Source organism: Aspergillus melleus (genome assembly GCF_016097325.1).
Source record: "Aspergillus melleus strain CBS 546.65 chromosome Unknown contig6, whole genome shotgun sequence".
Lineage (NCBI taxonomy): Eukaryota > Fungi > Ascomycota > Eurotiomycetes > Eurotiales > Aspergillaceae > Aspergillus > Aspergillus melleus.
The window spans coordinates 65,806-85,326 of NW_025763375.1; the positions used below are offsets into that span (position 1 = coordinate 65,806).

At 52.6% G+C, this 19,521-nt stretch overlaps 8 protein-coding genes across 9 annotated transcripts; 3 read left to right on the forward strand and 5 right to left on the reverse strand.

Moving 5' to 3' along the window:
• Positions 1–175: 175 nt before the first annotated feature.
• Positions 176–1,232, forward strand: RPS15 (40S ribosomal protein uS19; the record flags this gene model as incomplete). The annotated part of the gene is made up of 5 exons (XM_046091533.1): positions 176–193; positions 278–296; positions 542–599; positions 781–1,077; positions 1,163–1,232. 5 exons carry the CDS (start codon positions 176–178, stop codon positions 1,230–1,232), a joined length of 462 nt encoding a protein of 153 aa, XP_045947510.1.
• Positions 1,233–1,791: 559 nt separating this feature from the next.
• LDX57_009796 (S-adenosylmethionine-dependent methyltransferase) lies at positions 1,792–3,426 on the reverse strand (the record flags this gene model as incomplete). The annotated part of the gene is made up of 3 exons (XM_046091534.1): positions 1,792–2,730; positions 2,799–3,098; positions 3,160–3,426. 3 exons carry the CDS (start codon positions 3,424–3,426, stop codon positions 1,792–1,794), a joined length of 1,506 nt encoding a protein of 501 aa, XP_045947511.1.
• Positions 3,427–3,701: 275 nt separating this feature from the next.
• Positions 3,702–8,501, reverse strand: CPA2. 2 transcript variants are annotated; one of them, XM_046091536.1, is made up of 3 exons: positions 8,160–8,501; positions 4,314–7,955; positions 3,702–4,256 (listed from the first exon to the last, which is right to left on the reverse strand). In XM_046091536.1, exons 2-3 carry the CDS (start codon positions 7,152–7,154, stop codon positions 4,149–4,151), a joined length of 2,949 nt encoding a protein of 982 aa, XP_045947513.1. In that variant the 5' UTR covers positions 7,155–7,955; positions 8,160–8,501; the 3' UTR covers positions 3,702–4,148. The 2 variants fall into 2 exon arrangements, with proteins under 2 accessions (XP_045947513.1, XP_045947512.1); XM_046091535.1 differs by having other exon boundaries at positions 4,314–7,369; positions 7,575–8,501.
• A 768-nt stretch (positions 8,502–9,269) lies between these two features.
• LDX57_009798 (uncharacterized protein) lies at positions 9,270–10,886 on the reverse strand (the record flags this gene model as incomplete). The annotated part of the gene is made up of 1 exon (XM_046091537.1): positions 9,270–10,886. The coding sequence occupies one exon, from the start codon at positions 10,884–10,886 to the stop codon at positions 9,270–9,272; it is 1,617 nt and encodes a 538-aa protein (XP_045947514.1).
• Positions 10,887–13,594: 2,708 nt separating this feature from the next.
• On the reverse strand, positions 13,595–15,140 carry LDX57_009799 (arylsulfotransferase family protein; the record flags this gene model as incomplete). The annotated part of the gene is made up of 2 exons (XM_046091538.1): positions 13,595–14,290; positions 14,343–15,140. The coding sequence occupies 2 exons, from the start codon at positions 15,138–15,140 to the stop codon at positions 13,595–13,597; spliced, it is 1,494 nt and encodes a 497-aa protein (XP_045947515.1).
• A 1,479-nt stretch (positions 15,141–16,619) lies between these two features.
• Positions 16,620–17,039, forward strand: LDX57_009800 (uncharacterized protein; the record flags this gene model as incomplete). The annotated part of the gene is made up of 1 exon (XM_046091539.1): positions 16,620–17,039. The coding sequence occupies one exon, from the start codon at positions 16,620–16,622 to the stop codon at positions 17,037–17,039; it is 420 nt and encodes a 139-aa protein (XP_045947516.1).
• Positions 17,040–17,422: 383 nt separating this feature from the next.
• On the forward strand, positions 17,423–18,422 carry vip1 (putative actin cytoskeleton protein (VIP1); the record flags this gene model as incomplete). Its single annotated transcript, XM_046091540.1, has 3 exons — positions 17,423–17,505; positions 17,559–17,645; positions 17,747–18,422. The coding sequence occupies 3 exons, from the start codon at positions 17,423–17,425 to the stop codon at positions 18,420–18,422; spliced, it is 846 nt and encodes a 281-aa protein (XP_045947517.1).
• A 486-nt stretch (positions 18,423–18,908) lies between these two features.
• On the reverse strand, positions 18,909–19,133 carry LDX57_009802 (uncharacterized protein; the record flags this gene model as incomplete). Its single annotated transcript, XM_046091541.1, has 1 exon — positions 18,909–19,133. One exon carries the CDS (start codon positions 19,131–19,133, stop codon positions 18,909–18,911), a length of 225 nt encoding a protein of 74 aa, XP_045947518.1.
• Between the last annotated feature and the right edge of the window lie 388 nt (positions 19,134–19,521).

Here is a 19,521-nt window from a genome sequence, read left to right on the forward strand (position 1 = left end):
GGTAGGGCTATTGACCTAGCCGGGTCGCTTAGCCCGCCCACTCCCAACGCAGCGCCGCAGCACAAGAGTTGGCCCGACGAACGTTCATCCAGCGACACGACACCGACAACCCCATCGTCCCTTTCGCTTTTCGAGTCCCGTTCGAAAAGCGACCTTGAGAGGAACACCCGCAAAAATGGCTGACGAACACTACGTGAGTGACGACCTATGTTGAAGAAATGTTTTCTCCAATGCTGCTTAAAGAGACGCGAAAGGCTAACCTATCTTATTCTTATAGAACGCTGAGGAGGCTGCCGGTACGTTTGATCACTGAACAATAATACCCTTTACCTTGAACCCCAACCGTGGACTTTCGATTATGAGAGATGGAATCCGATCCGGATGGTATTTGGCGATGGACGGGGTATAAAGAAAGGTTTTCTGCGATGGAAAGGGATGCGGGAGGGGAACGTCTTAGCCGCCACCACGATAATCACGGAATTCACGAGCAAATGGAAATAGGATCAGACCGCTGACCAGAGATGTTTTTGTCGTCCAACAGAGATCAAGAAGAGAAGACAGTTCCGCAAGTTTTCTTACCGCGGTATTGACCTCGACCAGTATGTGATAATCCCGACTTCCAACCTGTTTTCGCCTTGCGCCCTTCGATCCCGACCGAATCGACACCTCCGATCCCAAGAATAATCGTCGCTGCGTCGGGTGGGATTTGGAGGGCGCAAGGATGGAATATACCTGTGTCGCCTGGACGGAATGATCTGACCAAATTCGCTTTTTCTGCAGGCTCCTCGACCTCTCCTCCGAGCAGCTCCGTGATGTCGTCCACGCCCGCGCTCGCCGCAGGTTCAACCGTGGCCTGAAGCGCAAGCCCATGGGTCTCATCAAGAAGCTCCGTAAGGCCAAGCAGGAGGCCCGCCCCAACGAGAAGCCCGACCTCGTCAAGACCCACCTCCGTGACATGATCGTTGTCCCCGAGATGATCGGCAGCGTCATCGGTATCTACTCCGGAAAGGAGTTCAACCAGATCGAAGTCAAGCCCGAGATGGTTGGCCACTACCTGGGAGAATTCTCCATCTCATAGTACGTTTCCCCCAGTGACTTTGCAGGCGGCTTTCACTCTGCAGGGGAGCGCATTTTGATCGACCACTGTCTAACAACCCCACAGCAAGCCCGTCAAGCACGGTCGTCCCGGTATTGGTGCCACCCACTCTTCCCGTTTCATTCCCCTCAAATAAAGAAGAAAAGCTTCTTGGAGTGTCGTGTGGAGGAGGATCAGGCGTCCGGATGTGCTGGGAGAACAAAACAAATTTCGATGGATACCATATACTGCCTTTATTTGGATTCATCAACTTGTATGTCAAGTGCGGGTCAGCTGTTTGCATCTCAATATAAAGGTCTTGTCGGCATGTGAACGAAATCAAAAAATTACGGGATCCCTGGAGCTCCGATGATGAGATCCCTTGTTTATCCCACTCTGTTCCCTCGGTCTGGGTGTTTGGTTTTCAGATATCTGGACCCGGGGATGGATGGGGAAGAGGCTTTAATCTTATTCCTTTTCATTTTAGCCGGGAATGGGGTTGGTCGAATTTTTTAACGAAGTTTTTTTTCTTTCATTGTTCCATCGGTTCTTTTCTCGTATATTGTAAAATGACGTAGACATTCACTGACTGCCCTTGAATGATCTACTTATGGCGACCACTACTGGCTAATTTATGGGGCATACGCTCTATCTTAGGTATATGACCAAGACGTCATCCGATCCATACTACACTTTCTATACAGTGTAGTCCCTACTTATTCCTTCGCAACCGCCTCATCCACCAACCTCCCCATCTTCTCCCACTCCCTCTTAATCCCCATCCCCATCATCCTCGGATCCAACCTATTAACCCGAAACTCATTATGCACCTCCCCAAACGCTCCCCTCACCATGCTCTTGAAGCTCGGCACCGTGCAACACTCCGCCTCCCGGTTAACCAGATCACTTAGCATGGACCAAATGAGCAGACTGAAATCTAGCCCGAACTGGTCCAGTGGGATCACGTCCGAGGACGATGGCGGTTCCATGCCCTGCGAGAGATGGATCGCTAGTTTCGCGAGCGTCCAGGCATGTAGACAGCGCAGGGGGTGGGAGGCGTTAGGATACACGACGGGGTCGATGCGGAGGTGACGGATAGCGCAGTGGATGAAGGCCGCATTGAAGGATCCCGCGGCGAGGAGGGTGGTGATTAATTGGTCTCGAAGGGAGACGTATGGTTGTCGGGTGATGGGCCAGGGCGGGGACGTTTGGCTGAGCGAGCGCATGGCTGATTCGAGCTGGGGGATGGATTCGAAGGGGTCGATGTCTAGGGAGGATGCGGATTCGAGGATCTCATGGGCTTGTTTGCCGACTGTTTCGAGGACTGAGGGGTCCGGTGGTGATGATGTGTTAGGGAACTTGTCGGCCGGTCCATCGGGGCCTTGTTCGCATTTCGAACACCGGCAGTCGAAGTAGTATCTCTCGCGTAACTCGGCGCGACGGAGATTATATGGATTCGTGGTGTCGACGTAGGATATGAAAATCTGCTCGTCTTTCTGGATAGGACGGATAGCTTTCACGAACAGCTGGTGGCCGTCGAACCCGACGACAGAGTTGTAGTCGCAGCTGTGGTTGATAAGGGCGGCGAATGGATGCAAGTAGAGACCGATCCGGTCATACAATGGACTCGTCATGTTGAACGAGTTCAAATCAAGCTTCCCACGAGTCAGCATTCTCCAAGGTAGTCTCTCCTCATCGTCAGAAGTGTGTGTGTACTGCTCACCTTCGCCCCAAATGCCGAGATCGTTTCCTCCTTCACGTCCGTGCCAGAATAGACTTTAACTGCCTTGGCCGAAAGCCCGATACGTTCGAGCTGCGCTGGATTCTCACGCTGAATATCCTGAACGTGAGTCTCAAGTTGAAGAAACAAGTCCATCTCCTGGGGCGTGCACTTCCGACGCTGACTGCGCAGGACGATGCGCAGGATAGCTCTCGCATTAATAGGCAGGACACGAGGTTTCAGCTTCTGGTAAATAGAACACTCCAGCGAATGCGCGGCCTTCCAGTCCTTAGATTGACATGTCTGAGGGGGTGAACGATGTTAGTAAAAACGTGGCACATAGCAAAGACCAGGATCTACTAACTCTATCACAGTATTCGACCACTTGACATCCCGTACACGCTTTCAAAGTCGCATCCGCATTCTCTAATTGCCTCTTGCCAAAGCATCCCGAGCATGTATCGTCTAGCCTTGGCGTCTCAAGAACCGCTACAAAGGGGTTTTGGATGCTCAGGACATCTTCACCGGTTTTGAGATTAGTGGATGCGAAGAGACCCTTCCCTAGCCCACCGGGTGCCTGCCCAGGGTTGGCTTTGGTTGATATAGAAGGGAATTCGGTGGTCAGTGACATGATGCAGTCTGCTTCATGTATGCATGAACGAGGGGTTTTTTAGCCACCGAGCAAAATGCAGAGACCGGTCAGGATGTCGCTGAAGTTATATTAAGGCTAGACGGTGCCAACTGGGAGTCAAGACTACCTCCAAAAGTGTAAGAAAAAGATATGGAGGTTCGTGTGAAGAATCGATGGAGTAAAAAAGGAAGGCCGTCGCACGCTTAGTCATCACCAATTCAAGTGTTTTGATACTTCGAAAATCTACTACGCATTTACGGAGTAAAATCTATAGAGGTGAGATCCTAATTCAAATCAATAGACTAATACTATACATAAATATCAACAACCCATGAAATCAGTCACGTCATCAATAAAAACCTAACTAAAGATTCTTCTTCCCGCTCAAGCACATAGCCTGCCTACTAGAAATGAAATGGCAAAAATATGACCGTGAAAAATAATAAAAGAATAATCAAAAACAACCCGAAGAAAAAATACCACCAGAGCTCCTGGTCCAAGATCCACTTGTCGCCTGAAGGGGAAAAGGTGAAGCGGTAAGCCCGGATACCAGGGCAAAAGTAACAAGTCTATCAACCTGAGTTGTCTTATCCGCTACGCCAAACAAGGCGGCTTTTTGGGTGCCTGTAACGACAAAAAGAACCAATGCAACACCGGACAATTATATCTATAAAGAATCAAAAGAAACAAACTTTTTGTCCTTTGAGAGGGTGGACTTTTGTTTACAGCAGCTTGCCACCGGCGAAGTCAGACCAGCTGCGGACTTCGGAGGGAATGCCCTCGGCACGGGGCAGCTTCTCGCTCATGGCCTGAGCAAAGAGAAGAGCGGTCTGCGAGATGAGTTAGCATCTAAACACAAACAATTAGATAAGCAGGGTAAAACAAACCTTGGTTTCCATGAAGAGAGGCACGCCAAAGTCGACCGCGTTACGTCTCATGACGTAGTCCTCGTCGAGCAGGGTCTTGCCCCGGCTCTTGGCGAGGTTGAAGGCACCACGAATGTTGTACTTCTGGAAGACCTCACGGAGAGCACGCTTGTCCTTCTTGGGGAACTCGATCACCTGCACGGAGACGTTGTCCTTGGAGGTGGATTCGATGTGAGCCTTGACCTCGGGGCTGGCAGCGAAGAACTGGAAGCCCAGAGGGTTCAGGTACTCGACAACCTTGGCCAAGGCAGTGTTGTGGATGTCGCCACCAAGCAGGATACCCTCGCCAGGCTCGGGCACACGGAAGTTCATGGTGGACTGGAGAGAAGCCCAGTAGGCCTCCACGAGGTTCTTACCGAAGCAGGCAATTTCACCAGTGCTGGCCATTTCAACACCAAGGAAGGGGTCGGCACCAGCCAGACGGGTCCAACTGAACTGGGGAACCTTGGTAGCAAGGTAGTCACGCTTGGTGCTCATGAGATCCACGGGCTCGGGGACATCACGGCCAACAAGAGCCTTGGTGGCAACGTCGATGAAGTTGGTACCCAGAACCTTAGAGGCGAAGGGGAACGAGCGGGAAGCACGAAGGTTGCACTCGATGACCTTCAGCTCGGGAGCAGCACCCTCCTGGTCGGCCTTGATGATCTGCATGTTGAAAGGACCGGTGATGTTCCAGGCCTTGGCAACCTTCTCGGCGATCTCCTTGACACGGTTCATGATGGGCTCCTCGAGATTGGCGGGGGGAAGGACAAGGGTAGCGTCACCAGAGTGCACACCGGCGGGCTCGACGTGCTCACTGACGGCATGGAGCAGAAGCTGACCATTGGAGGCAACGGCATCGACATCGATTTCCTGAGCACCCTCGATGAACTTGGTGATGACAACGGGGTGATCGGGAGAGACGGCGGCGGCGTTGAGCAGCTTCTCCTTCAGCTCGTCGTGGCTGTAGATGACGTTCATGGCCGCACCAGACAGGACGTAACTGGGACGAACCAAGACGGGGTAGCCGACGGACTCGGCGAAACGCTCGGCTTCAGAGACGGAAGTAAGCTCCTTCCAGGCAGGTTGGTCAACGCCAATGCTGTCCAAGATCTGCGAGAACTTGTGACGGTCCTCAGCATTGTCAATATCCTTGGGGTTGGTACCGAGGACGTGGGCACCACCAGTCTCCTGCAGACGAAGGGCAATGTTCTGAGGAAGCTGACCACCGACGGAGACGACAACGCCGCTGGCGCTCTCGAGCTCGTAGATATCCATGACACGCTCGTAGCTGAGCTCCTCGAAGTAGAGTTTGTCAGCGGTATCGAAGTCGGTGGAGTAGGTCTCGGGGTTGTAGTTGATCATAACGGTCTTCTTGCCCATGTTGCGGAGGGAAAGAGTGGCGTTGACCGCACACCAGTCGAACTCGACCGAGCTTCCAATACGGTAGACACCGCTACCAAGAATGATCGTGCCATGGTCATCGAAGGTGACATCGTGGGAGGTGGCGTTGTAGGTAGTGTAGAGGTAGTTGGTGTCGGCAGGGAACTCGGCGGCCAGGGTGTCAATCTTCTTCACCCAGGGGCGGATACCGAAGCTCTTTCTGCGAGCGCGGACATCGTCCTCAGTCGAACCAACGAGGAGAGCGATCTGCTTGTCAGAGAAACCAAGCTTCTTTGACTTCAGCATCAGCTCTTCCTGGACGCCGAAGAGGCTGCCAATTTCCTTGAGCTCATTGTTGCAATCCACAATGTTCTGGAGCTTGTACAGGAACCACTTGTCGATCTTGGTCAGATCGTGGACCTTGTCCACGGAGTAGTTCTCGTGAAGCATGGCCTGGCCAACAGCCAACCAACGGCGATCGGTGGGGTTCTTCAGGACGTCATCCAGGTTCTCGAACGAGTCACCCTGGAAACCGAGGAATCGGGGGTCGACCTGGCGGATAGCCTTCTGGAACGACTCCTCGAAGGTACGACCAATGGCCATAACTTCACCGACAGACTTCATGGCACTTCCGATGTCCCGGTTGACGTGCTGGAACTTACTCAGATCCCACCGGGGGATCTTGGTGACGATGTAATCCAAGCTGGGCTCGAAGTTGGCAGTGGTGGTCTTGGTCACGGCGTTGGGCAGCTCGGGGAGAGTGTGTCCCAGACCGATCTTGGCAGCGGTGTAGGCAAGAGGGTATCCGGTAGCCTTGGAGGCCAGAGCCGAAGAACGAGAGAGACGGGCGTTGACCTCAATGACACGGTAGTCGAGACCATCGGGCTGCAGGGCGTACTGCACGTTACATTCGCCGACGACACCCAAGTGGCGGACAATCTTGATGGCCGCGGTACGGAGCATGTGGTACTCCTCATCGGACAGAGTCTGACTGGGCGCAACGACGATACTGTCACCAGTGTGAATACCCAAGGGGTCGAAGTTCTCCATGTTGCAAACGGTGATACAGTTGTTGTTGGCATCCCGGACCACCTCGTACTCGACCTCCTTCCAGCCCTTGAGGGACTTCTCGACCAGCACCTGGGGAGCAAGGGTCAAGGAGCGAGAGACCAAGTTGCGCAGTTCCTCGGGGTCGTTGGCAAATCCGGAACCCAATCCACCCAGAGCGTAGGCGGAACGAACGATGATGGGGTAACCAACTTGCTCGGCAGCCTCCAGGGCCTCGTCAACGGTGTTAACAGCGATGGACTCGGCGATGGGGATGTTGATCTCGTTCAAGGCCTTGGAGAACAGGTCACGGTCCTCACTAGTCTCCAAGGTCCGGATGCTGGTTCCAAGAACCTTGACGCCATACTGCTCGAAGGTACCCATGCGGTTCATCTGCACACCCAAGTTCAGGGCCGTCTGTCCACCGAAAGAGAGGAAGATACCGTCGGGGCGTTCCCGTTCGATAACGTAGGTCACATATTCGGGGGTAACCGGGAGGTAGTAGACTTCGTCCGCAAGCTTGTGATCGGTCTGAATGGTCGCAATGTTAGGGTTGATCAGGACTGACTGGACACCGGCCTCCTTGAGCGCCTTCAGAGCCTGGGAGCCTATAATTTTGAGGCAAAGACATTAGCATTCCCCATTTGCACAGAACCCAATGTTATTAATCAAAAAGGTATTTGCCCAGGCAGTTCTGTTCTGCTCGCTACTCGAACCCCGACTCCACAGTGTTTAACGGAACACTAAAACTCGGAGAAGGGACCAGCGGCTTGTGGGCCAGAGGGGGATTTGTGACTCATAAATTCCACCTACCAGAGTAATCGAACTCTCCGGCCTGTCCAATGCTCAGGCCACCACTACCGATGACAAGGACCTTCTTAACATCGACGAGGTTGGGCTCGGTCTTGAAAAGCTCGCTCTTCAGGTAGCTATCAGCGGCGGGAGCAGACTCCGCCAACCGGCGCAGAGCGCTCGAGAAGGAGCGCAGCTGCTGGGACCGCCATGGCGAAGGCGCAGAAGTCTTCTGCTGCAATCGCAGACTCGATGCCGTCGTACGGGCAGCGGTCGTCTGAGAAGTGAAGGAGCGCACAGCCGGGAGAGCGGAGCGACGGGACTCGACCGCACAGCGCTGACGCAAGAGGGCGGACGTCGCCTGTCCGCAACGAGCGGCGAGAACCATTGCGCACTGCGCCACTAAAGAAAAGGAATATAAGAAAGAGGAATCAAAGGTGAGTCAATTGACCCAATGGACGTTTGTCTATTTTTTTTTCCCGCAAGAAAAAGGCCCGCCTGTCTATTTGAATCAAATCAAATTTATGACGGTGGTTGACCGATTCCCTTCTGTCCCGCTTTTCTATGCCACACGCCCAAGAAATAAAGTAAGGTAGGGGGAGGCACCTTATGGGGAGGACAAAGAGGAGCAGTGAGTGACCTGGCGTGCCAGTCGGAAGGAAGTAAGGGGGAGGAGGGAAGAGAGAGAAGACGGTGTGGCCAGAAGGGAAGGGATGAATAAGGAATCAGAATAAAAAAAGGACTCAGGGAAAAAAGGAAGAAGATGAGAAGGCGAAGAAATAGCGACGGAGAAAAGGCGTGGGTAGCGCTGGATGAGTCAATGCAGGCCAAAGTAAGGACCAGAAAATCGGGATAGTCACGACTCAAAGTCTCCCAGGAACTTCCCTAAAGAACTGAGAGAAGGCCGATAAGAGCTCCGGTGTGCGGAGCTTCTTTTTTTTTTTTTTTCCAGGTTCTCTTTTGGTGGTGTTTGTTCGGGTTTGCATCGATTCTTGTAGTCTGATTGGACCACAGGGGAGGGTTTGGCACGGACCCGTCCACACCGCCTTGGCTCCGGTCCAATCAGCAAGTGACCCCGAGGGGGCGGCCACTTCGGGAGACCAGAGAGACCAGAACCGCTAGAAGGCTAAACCAGACCAGGCTTAGCGGATGGACCCCCGGTAAGTAATGATAACAACACCGATCAAGTAATAATTAATGCCATTACTCCATAGTATATCCATAGTATGGACTCCGTAGGGAGGAATCTCTGGAGACATTGTGGATGCCCACAATGTTGTCGACGATACTCCATAACCGTCAATGCTTCGATGAATACCTCCCGGTCCTCTACGCAAGCAATTGGACCTCCCCGTTGACTCATAATCCCTCTGCGAGACCCAGTCAATAGTCGCCAAACCTAGCAGGAAAATTTTTCTGGCTAGAGGTAGATCAATTACTCTTCAGATGCAGTGCGTCCCCGCTGCGTTTGTGCCTCGCTACCGCGCTAATGGCCTCTAGCCCACGGGACCACCGGCTTTCGGAATCCCCACGTTGGACGGTAATTTGTTAGTTTTGCTGACTGACTCGGCTGACTGCTGGCCCTTGCCTTTGACGACATCATCGATCGCATTCCCTCGGAACTCTATTCGCGGCCGGACATGAGCTAGAAGGGTAGATGGATAAAGTGGTTAATTGATAGATTGATTAATGCCATTGATTAATTTGTCCTGAACTTTATCGATCTGTCAAACCCACCGTGCCATTCAATCCTGACCACGGTCCCTGGGAGCGTCCCTCGCTCCGAGTCCCTCGTCGACCCCGTGGCCTGGTGGTTTGGGCCTCCTGTGCCCAGATATCTTCTTCTGGCCCGTCGTCTTGGCGCTCTCGGAGGGTTTCTTCGAGGTCTTGTTTCATGATCCCGTACACTTCCTGCAGCACTCGTTGCGCGTCTTCGGCTGCCTCGCCGCCTTCCTCTACTTTTTGTTCCACATACTCCCGCTCGTTCGTCCCGACGGCCTCGGATGCAAATGCCCACGCCTCGGCCAAAGCAACGACCTCGTCTGGTTTGCTCGGCTCACTGGGAGGCGCAGTCTGTCGAGAGTTGAGGGCCGAAGCGGCGTTTTTGAAGCGTTGCTGCCGAGCGAGAATAGGGTATTCTGGAAGCAGATGGCTCTCCTCACGTAACCGATTCAGCATCCGAAGGGCTGTAGCCTTTTCTTTGGAAAGCAATCCTGCCAGATAGAATTTCTGCGTAGCCAGCGCCCGCTGACTTTTCGAAAGCGGGAGCAGAATGTCATTCGCGAATGACAGCACATTCAAGGGATCCAAAGACGGCGTCTCCTCGATAGTAGGTTGGACGTTGTCGACGGCACGCTCGGGAGGACTGGGAGCCGCATTGGCGATGGGCTGACAAGCTCTGGACGCCGCATCTAAGAGGCGTTTACGCGCTTCCACGTACGCATCGTACTGCTCCGCAATATGGGCCTTTTGCTCCTCGAGCAAACGTGCTGACTCCTCGATCTCATCGGCCGACGGTTCTTGCATAGGACCGTCATCGCCGTTCCCAACGCTCACCAGCTTTTCCTCCACCCACTGCACCAACTCGTCGCGCGTTCGTTGTAGAGCCACAACCCTCGCAGCCGGTGAGATTTCCTCCTGTGGGCGTTGCTTGGCCTTCAATTCCTCGAGTAGCATCTTCTCCCGATCCAATTGAACCTTTGCTCGTATCACGGCCCGTTCCAATTTATGTATCAACTCCTCAACGCCCTGCCCTGATCGGGACCCATTTTGTCGGCCCTCCCCAAATTCCTCGGGTGGCACAAGGTGATTTGTATTTCGATTCTCGTTGCCCTCAAAGTCTTCCGGGGTAGGTACGTCTCGCGTCTTCAGCTGCTGCAAATAATGCTGAAAGACCTGCAATTTCGCATGTTTGCGACGCTCGCGCAGCAGCCGCAAGTAAGCTTGTAGGTCTGACGTAGGATCTAAGGGAGTTGCCTCGGCGGGGGGAGTCTGCGCAGCTTCCGATATCGACTGGTATGTTTTCTTTGCCTCGACGTTGGCTTTGAGCGCTTGCAGGTATTCCCTCCTCAGGCCCGTAAACTCCGGCGGGATTCGTTTCACGTCGACGACGGCATCCTGCGGCGCGCACAGGGAGAGATGGGATTGGGCATGCAAGTCCGGGTGGTCAGGATTGTCTTCCGCGAAAACAATATGCGAGCGGAGATGGACGGTCAGGGCTTGTCGGATGCGGAGAGCTTCCTGGCGGCTCTTGATGTAAGGAGTCAGCGGTTGGGCAAAAGGCGGAAGGTCAAGGTGGGTAGGGACGGGGTCATTATTGCTGTGATGGGCCATTGGGACGGGTCTTGGGTAGTAGGCGTGGGAAGTGGGTGCAGGTCAGTCCTGACCAAGCCGGAGGTCTCGCGTCATAACTGCTTATTAAGCAGGCCCCGAGGGACTCTGGGTAGTTAACTATGTCCTACCTCGAACTGGTCCAGGCCTCCTAGGTAGCCACTTTGCGGGGTGACTACCTAGAATCCGGAGAGACACTCTGGAGGAACTAACTGCCAGTATGGTGCGGGCCTTCAAATTTGACTGGAGACGGATATCTATCTCAACGGTCTGATACGATTCAAATACGCTATTCGACACCCTCGAGACCGTCGAGCCAACGTTCAACCTGCATTATCTTTGGACTATGCTGTGCTTCCACATCTGATTCCGCATCATCAGGTGCTTCTTCCTCGTCAGTTCCTTCTAAATCGAGCCAGGAGTGCTGGTATATGGGTCTTTCGCTGCAAGGGTACCCTGTCGATCTTAACCATTCGAATATCCCACGAGTGGCGCATTCAGAGAGCAATTGCGAGAAGAAATCATATTGATAATCATCGAGATCAGGCGATGTTCTTTTGGAGGGAAGATGTGATGTTTGGTATGATGGCTGGTTAGTCTTTTGTCTTAAGTCTTGAATTGAACGGTTGTTTGTCAAAATCCATTCCCAAGAAACATATTCTAAGCAATGAGCGGCACATTGAGCATGATTCTGGACCGATAGATCTGTATCGCAAAGCTTCGTAACCCCAAAGGGTTTCCAGGGCCATACTGGAGGTCGATCATGACCATCGGAAGCTGTAATAAAAAGCAACCGACACTCGTCATCGCGGCGTATCGATTTGCCATCATTGGAGCCCATTTCTGAAGTCAAGAAAGTCTGCGTCGTTCTGGTCCAGAAGGAAGCTGGAAGATCAAGAGCCGTCATTCCTGCTCGTACATCACGTAGGATGGATTTTGCCAAATCCGTGAGAATGGCACCCAGCCAGAGGATGCCGAGACGAGGCTGTCGATTGGTTAATAATGTGGCCACGAAGTTAGTCTTTGATGATACTGAGTCAAGAACTGCAAAAGCCGGGTTCAGCCAGGCACTAACAAGGTTACACTCGATCTCTGTTGAAGAAGGTGCTACACAGAACCGAGCGTAATCCCCATACATTAGAACTTAATGACATGTACTGGGCAAGCAGCTCCCTATGCTCGTTGAGAAGATCTGGAATGGAATTGGTAGAGCCACTAGCTCCCTCCCCCAGTCCCGATCGAGAAATCTGTTTCGGAAACGGGAGGGGGATTGTTCTCCCTTTGAGGAATGGGATATAAAGTACTCCAGCAAGGGCGACTGAGCACTAGGCGTAAAGGCGATTGTGTATACAGAACCGAGACAGGTATTCGAGAGCGGTCACCGAATCAGGTGGGTCTGGGTCAGACTTGGAATGAAATGAGCCCTTCGTGGCTAGTGTCAATCCAGCGCCCGTTGCTGACACCGACCATGGCGACAAATACCCATGGCCATTGTACTTAGTAGTCGCGTTCCAACAGTCCTCAGAACCCAAAACGGCGCGCCACCAAAAGGCTTCATCCTCACAAGCATCGTCGCTGATGTCAACTTGGACCATGCCTTGGTTATCCAATTGCTGTGGATCTTTACAGCTCTGCGTAGTATAGCTCATTTGGCAATCATGGTCAACAGAGCGCCCAAGCAACTCAACCCATCGAGCGGATAAAATATAAGCCCATGCGAGATAAAGAACTGACAGATAGTTTCCGTTGTCATAACCCGAGAGTCCCTGAACCCCTGGCCAAGCTGAGGGGGGAGAATCTTCTGGCAGCCTTATACTCGCTCGACTGGCAACCGCTAATAGAAGTTGTTTAGAAAGGACTTTCGGCTGTAGGTCACATATGCCTGTTGAAGTCCTCCACGTTGACTGGCCATTAACGACAAGACTACCTTGCCCCTGTCTGAATTGCTTCTCCTCGCAAACGAAGGAGATTTGCTCGTCCGAGGGAGCAAGACCACCACCAAGGAAAGGCGGCGTCTGGCAGACAAGAGACTCCAGGTCTATTGCTTGCCGGGGGAATGGGTAATCGTCTTTCCCAGAATCTAGATAGGAGGGCCAGGTCTTAAAGCTCTCCTGAAGGACCTGGCTGAATACATCATGACCTGGGCGCGCGGCGTCGCCCATTGTTCACGCACGCAAGCTGAAATAAGATGGTATGTGGATGCAGAAGAACAAGTCAATGGCAAGTCCGGCTTGCGTGGTCGAAGATCAAGGGAGAAAGATTGACGGAGTCGGGCGCGAGATTACAAGGTGGGAGTGGCGCAGTCGGGGCTTCCGCTATGTACTACCTAGTTATGTGGCGCGGCAGGCAGCCCCCTTACACCGTATGAGCTGCAGTCAGTATATGAAACCCCCATCAGGGTCTTGTGGTAAAGCGTTTCCTGCTTGTTTGTGTTGTCCCTTTTCACATGACCATGATAGGTCCTGCCTCATTCCTTGGGCTTAGGGGGCTACCAAGGCTAGGCCGAATATCTTCTTAAGCATCAACGATCTGATCCAAGATACACCGGAACCAAGCCTGTGAGGAATTTCACTGCATAGCGTGTCTTCAATTTGCATTCGTCTAGCTCTAACCTTCCCTGACATAAGTTCATACAATCCTAACTCATCATGTGAAATGTAAATCGTCAATGCCGTGCCGGCCAGTATTTCCTGACTTGCAGCCATCAGAGTTCAAAGCTCTATTGCATCGGATACACCAAGTGACACCTGTCCCTGCCTGGCCTTTACTCGAATGAATGAGAAGTCTGTGACACGAATACTGGCCCGAGTCTCAAAGCCATCCCGCTTGTGAGATGTGACGAGGGTGGTCTCGTCTGAGTCCTGCGACGGCACAGAGTAAATCGCCCAGTTATCATACTCCGTTGCCCCGTTCCAACTCATATACACATCGAAAGCAAAATCCGATATTTTCTTGGCTTGTACCGTTGGTTTCCAAAACGGGGTGGCCCTCCATTGGGACTTGGAGACACTGGAGGACCCAATATAGCCAGAGTGGCCGAATTGAGCGGACAAAACAACATCACCATCGCCATTGTATTCCTTCAGCTCTGGAACGTCGCCATAGCCAACAAGCAAATGAAGCAAATGAGAATGCGACGTGGCTGGATCAAGGAGCTGGACACTCCCTTCACCTTTGGAGTGAATCGGGTCGTCGGGGTCAGACACTTGACGGATGGCCGAGACTTTGCGGTTGATAAGGTCAACGTGTAAGATCATTGCGGTGCTCTCGCCGTCGCTTTCACGATTGGTGTTCGCATTGCTAAATAAACTGAGAGACAAGCTTTCATCTGTTTCGTCATGCACTCGCGCGTCGTGCTGCCACGAGAAATTGACCTCGCCGAGTTCAAAGTCACCACCATTGATACCCTGTAGATGTGATGTAAGTATTTTATCGATTACGAGAACAACTAACACTTACAGAAAGTTGCCACCGAATGGACCCATCTCTATTGAGAGAGAAGACCGAGGAGTAGCCACGGAGTGACACTAGAAAGCCATCCTTTGTTGGATTGATGGCGTTGAGTTGAAAAGGATCGAACGGCAGTTCGCGGGTGCCCGTACCAGCAAGATCTACCTCCGATAATTCGATAGGAATGTGGTCAAGGGCGCTCCATGAGTACACAATGTCATTGGACTGCACCTCGATCTCATAGAAAAGGTAATTGGCCACATAGTGGTCAGGCTGTCCGCCCACGGCACTCAGATCATACTCGGTGATGTTGACGACGGGAACGAGAATAGTGTCCCACGGCGTTACAAAGTGTCCATGGGCATCTAGATACGAAAGTTTGGCCTGGCCATCAGGCGTGATGTAGTTGTCCTTCAGGGTGATCGTGTACAACTCGTTGTAGGCATTGTCTAGAATATGGACAGTGCCATAACCGTAACCCGGGTCGACATATTGACCGGACCAGAATGTGATCATATCCTGACCTGATACATTCTGCACCCTGAAACCACTCGCATTGGCATGCGACCCCTGGTAGACCAAATCACCGTTGCCATCATAAATTGTAGGACCAACCGGAGTGGCCTGCTCGCCTTGTAAGGCCAGAAAAATGTATCCCTGGCCCACATCGCCCGTTTCATTGATGCTCAGCTTGGGGACTCGCCATGACGCAGTGGTAAAGGATTGGTAAGGCCAATTATCTGCAGCCAAAGTTCCGAGAGACAGCATCAAGACGCTGCATACAGACGCGGAGTGGAATTGCACCATCGTTTCGAGAAGATGCAATGTAGCAGCGATATCGAAAAGTCAAAAATGAAAGCTATTGCAATGCAATCCAGTTCGCAAAGCCCCATCGGCGCCCGAGAGGATCCGCCATGCTACTTGAGTGCAAGCCAAAGTCCTTGAACTCATTTCGTTGCCTTGACTCCTTGCCTCATTGGAGGTCTCAGCGTGGAACCCGAGACTTCAGGGCTCTGAGCTCCAACTGTCCCTTGCATCGACTGCAAGTCTTGCGAGGTTCAGCTGAGGGTGAAGTGGACACCGGATCAGAAGACCCGGTTCCATGCATGAGATTCTTGGGGTTTCGATCAGTGCGAACGATGTGCATCAAGGCAGCTAGAAGCGATTCGGACTGCGCACTTTTTACGAATTTGCAGTCGGGATAAGCATTTCTCTAGGGTTCTAATGTTTCGAGTAGGTAACGTATCCTTTGTGGCTCATCGGCGATGACGAATGGACCCGGGGATGGAAGATCGAACGTCTGAGTGTTATTCTTATACATGGAGATGAAGATCGGCCAGCGATAATCCTTCTGACGCAGCAGGGATGACCGCATTAGTTACAGAATCAGAATCATAAGAGTCATAGTTAAGACCAGTCGATCAGTCACGGTGACTCGTCCGATTTGACTGCTGGTTTGGCATGTTTTCAAACAATAATGCCCTAAGGTTCCTCATTCCTCCAATCAAGGGGCGAATGCTCGCTTCTTTTGCTTTTTATCTCTCGTCCTCTTTTTCTCTTTCTTTTCCGTCCCTCTTCCTCTCCTTCTTCTTCTCCCTTAAACACACCACACCACATCATGCCCCCCGAGATCAACCCCATCCCTCTCTCTTCCCCGAGAACTCGTCCGCGAGCAGCAACGGCAACGCAACCAACCACATCTTCATCCGCTTCATCCCGTCGGCCATCCCAAATCATGGCCCCTCCGTCTATCTCGCTCGGTCCGAGCGATCAGGAAAACGTCCGAGCAGCGTCGGGTATGTGCCACCATAGCAAATCATGATCCCCGGAGCTTCTGATGACACTAACGCCTGTCTAGGTCCCTTGCGCCATCCCAAACCCCTCACCCCGTCCGATCTCCATTCGATGCTGGAGCAAGAACAGGAGGCAATGGTATGTCTAGGCTGGCCAGCTTCTCTGCGCTATCGGGGCACACTGACCATGTTTGATGATCTTTAGGTCAATCGTTTATCGAGAGAACTATCTGCTCTTCGCCAACAAACAGCTTCCGTCGCATCTACCACGTCCTCGGCCTCCACCAGCTTCAACGATTCTTCGGTCGATGCTCTCCACACGTCATCGCACTTCATTAACACGGTACATCCAACCGCATCTCGACGCCATCGCTCCTCGTCCAGTCTCAGCTCCTCTTACGTCCCCGCCGTCCAGGGCTCAAGGACAGGGAGCGTCGCCGGGATCGCACCGTCGCGGGACGTTGGTCTAGCGTCCCCACGCCCGGGTGATCCTATGCGACCGGGTCGAAGTCGGGAGCCATCTCTGACCTCGCCTCGACCGTCGGAGGGGGCTCTGTCGTCTTTTTCACCGTCGTCCTCGCAATATCTACCTCATCAATCCCTGGACCAGTCCTCGCATCTCCCAAACGCACCCACGCATGCTCATCGTAGCTCTCTTTCTCAGCAACGATCTCGAACCGCTTCCACCGCTTCCCGTCCCGACGAGATTGCACACCAACGAGCGGAACTCGAAGTGATCCGACGGGAGAATGACGCACTGCGACGGCGGGTGCGAGAGCTCGAGTCCACCTTGAAACAGCATCGCGAAAGGGAGTCGACACCGACGATCTCGACCACCAGCGGGACGTCTGCGCTTACCGATGGATTACGAAAAGTTTCCTTGACCGAAACGAACGAAGACATAAATACCTAAGGTGGAATTCTCTTTTTTCTTTTTTATTCTCTCTCTCTCTTATATTTCCTTTTTGCAATCTAGAAAGCAGGATCTTTCGTGGCTATTACTTTGGCGCGGGCTCAGGACGGAATTAGGTAGCACCCAATTGATGATTTCTTATGACGACGGATTTCCTAGCCGGATGGCTGCCTGAATGCCTGGTTCACTTACATGTGACGACGACGCCCCACCGTGGCTGAGCTCCGCCCCTCCCACGTCATAAGTGGCTCGTCAATAAATAATAAATCATTCCTTCTCTTCTTCCCCTCCTCCCTCTTCCTTTGCACATCACTCCTCTGTATCCGTACATCTTTTGCAAAACTTCTTGATTCTACTTTTACAATTTCCCATCAACTCTCACCATGTCGGAACGCTCCACTGTGCACGTCTCGGGCATCTCGTCCGCCACCTCCGATAAGGAGGTTCAGGACTTCTTCAGCTTCTGGTACGACCACCCCTTTAATTTGGCCAGTGAACTCGGCAATTAACATTCTGTAGCGGCAAGATCATCAATATCTCCGTGACTCCCGTTTCCAGCGAAGCAGGAGCTTCCAAGTCCGCCTCGGTGACGTTTGAGAAGGAAGCGTAAGTGACACTGTTATCGACCACCGTCCCACTACCCCGCACCTTCCCGCCCTCCCCCCTGGCTGCGACATTGTTCTGACAAAATACCTGGTAATCTCTAGTGCTGCCAAAACCGCCCTCCTACTGGACCAGACCCAGCTGGGCCCCTCTGCAGTCCATGTCCAGGCCGCCCAGACCCTCGAGGATATCGCCGGATCGCACGGTGCCACCGCCTCCGAGGCCAAGGACGAGAACAACCACGACCTCGAGCAGGAGGACAAGCCCAAGTCTCGCATCATTGCCGAATACCTTGCCCATGGCTACACCGTCAGCGACACCGCCATCCAGAAGGCCATCGCCCTCGACCAGAAGCACGGATTCTCCAACCGCTTCACCTCGACCCTGAGCAACTTCGACCAGAAGTACCACGCCACCGACAAGGCCCGCGGGTTCGACGAGAGCTACAAGCTCAGCGATAAGGCGGCCAGCGGCTGGCGCGGCCTGAACTCCTACTTCACCAAGGCCCTGGGCACCCCGTCCGGCCGCAAGCTGCACGAGTTCTACGTCAGGACCGACAAGCAGGTGCGCGATATCCACAACGAGGCGCGCCGTCTGGCCGACCTCAAGAGCGGCAAGCCCGCCCAGGGTGAATCCAGCGAGGCTCCTGCGCCTGGTAGCGCAGAGGCCGGCAACGTTGTCTCCGAGCCTGTCCCCGCCGCCACGCCTGCTCCGGCTACTCTGCCCACGGGTGAGGCTCCTGCTGCTGGCACCGCGGCTCCTGCGGACCAGAAGGCATGAATAAATTAACATGTGATCATGGTCAATCGCAGATGTGTTTCCAGTTAAGCGTCTTTTCCAATCTGAAAGCGTGTTGATTACCTTTCTGTTCGCATAATGACGATAACCCTCGTGTATTATTGAACATTCTTTAATGTGTTGTTATTCAATTGAAACTGTCTGGGACATGTCTCTGTTCTGAGTATGGGTAGCTAGTTGATTCTAATATACCTGATTTGTTTGATTTGGTATCTCGACTTGATCCTGGTGCCTTGACCACGACTCGGTGTAATGCTGTCCCTGACCTAAATAAGGGCATGAGTAACAAAAACCACAGCACGACCTACATCCAACAAAATCAAAACATACTTCGTACAATCAAAAAAGAAACCACCCAACCGATGAAAAATAAAATCAAATTATTAATTTACATCACTCATGCATTGACCCTAGCCATAACCTATCATAACATAGAAACATCACATCACAAAAGATAACCCAGATAAATCAGTTCCCAGGCCCCTTCGTAAACTTCTTCGCCTCCACATCCTCCAAGATATGCTTCGGGTTACTCGACAGACCACCGCCCTGCTGCGACTGGTCCCCCGAGGAAGAGGACGAGGAGTCCTTGTACTGCGGGTTGATGTTTCCCGACGAAGGGGGTTCTTGCTGCTGCGCGGCGGTTTGGCGGTCAGGGGAGGGCGATTGGCGGCCTTGGTTGGGGGCGGACATTTTGATTTGGTTTGTTTGGTTTGGGAGGGCTTTGCGGAGGCATTAGTATTTGTTTTAAGGGATTGTTTTTGTTGTGTTGGTTTGGAGGGGAAAAGGGTTGAAGAGGGATGGTGAGAGGTGTGTACATACTTCGAGAGATTAGATCCGTAGATCGAGTGGAATATATATAGATAGTTTGGTATGTAGATAGACAGATAGAAATTGGTCAACGGGAAGATATGAAAAATAAACGCAGAGCAATTGGAAAATCCAAACGATTAAATACTTCCTCGCCATCCTAGGGTTCAGTGGTAGTCATCATCATGACGTTTGGTTGTCGTGACCGGGTCCCCACCCAAACCGGTGAGGTGCCCAGTGCCCACGACAGCTCCTTTTACAGAGTAAAGCA

Bases quoted from the DNA above. Each gene is read 5' to 3' on its own strand.
- CPA2 (XM_046091535.1), bottom strand. From the start codon at position 7,941: ATGGTTCTCGCCGCTCGTTGCGGACAGGCGACGTCCGCCCTCTTGCGT. The intron at 7,370-7,574 runs GTAGGTGGAATT...TCAAAATTATAG, and splicing joins CGGAGAGTTCGATTACTCTG to GCTCCCAGGCTCTGAAGGCG. The intron at 4,257-4,313 runs GTTTGTTTTACC...CTCATCTCGCAG, and splicing joins CTCTCTTCATGGAAACCAAG to ACCGCTCTTCTCTTTGCTCA.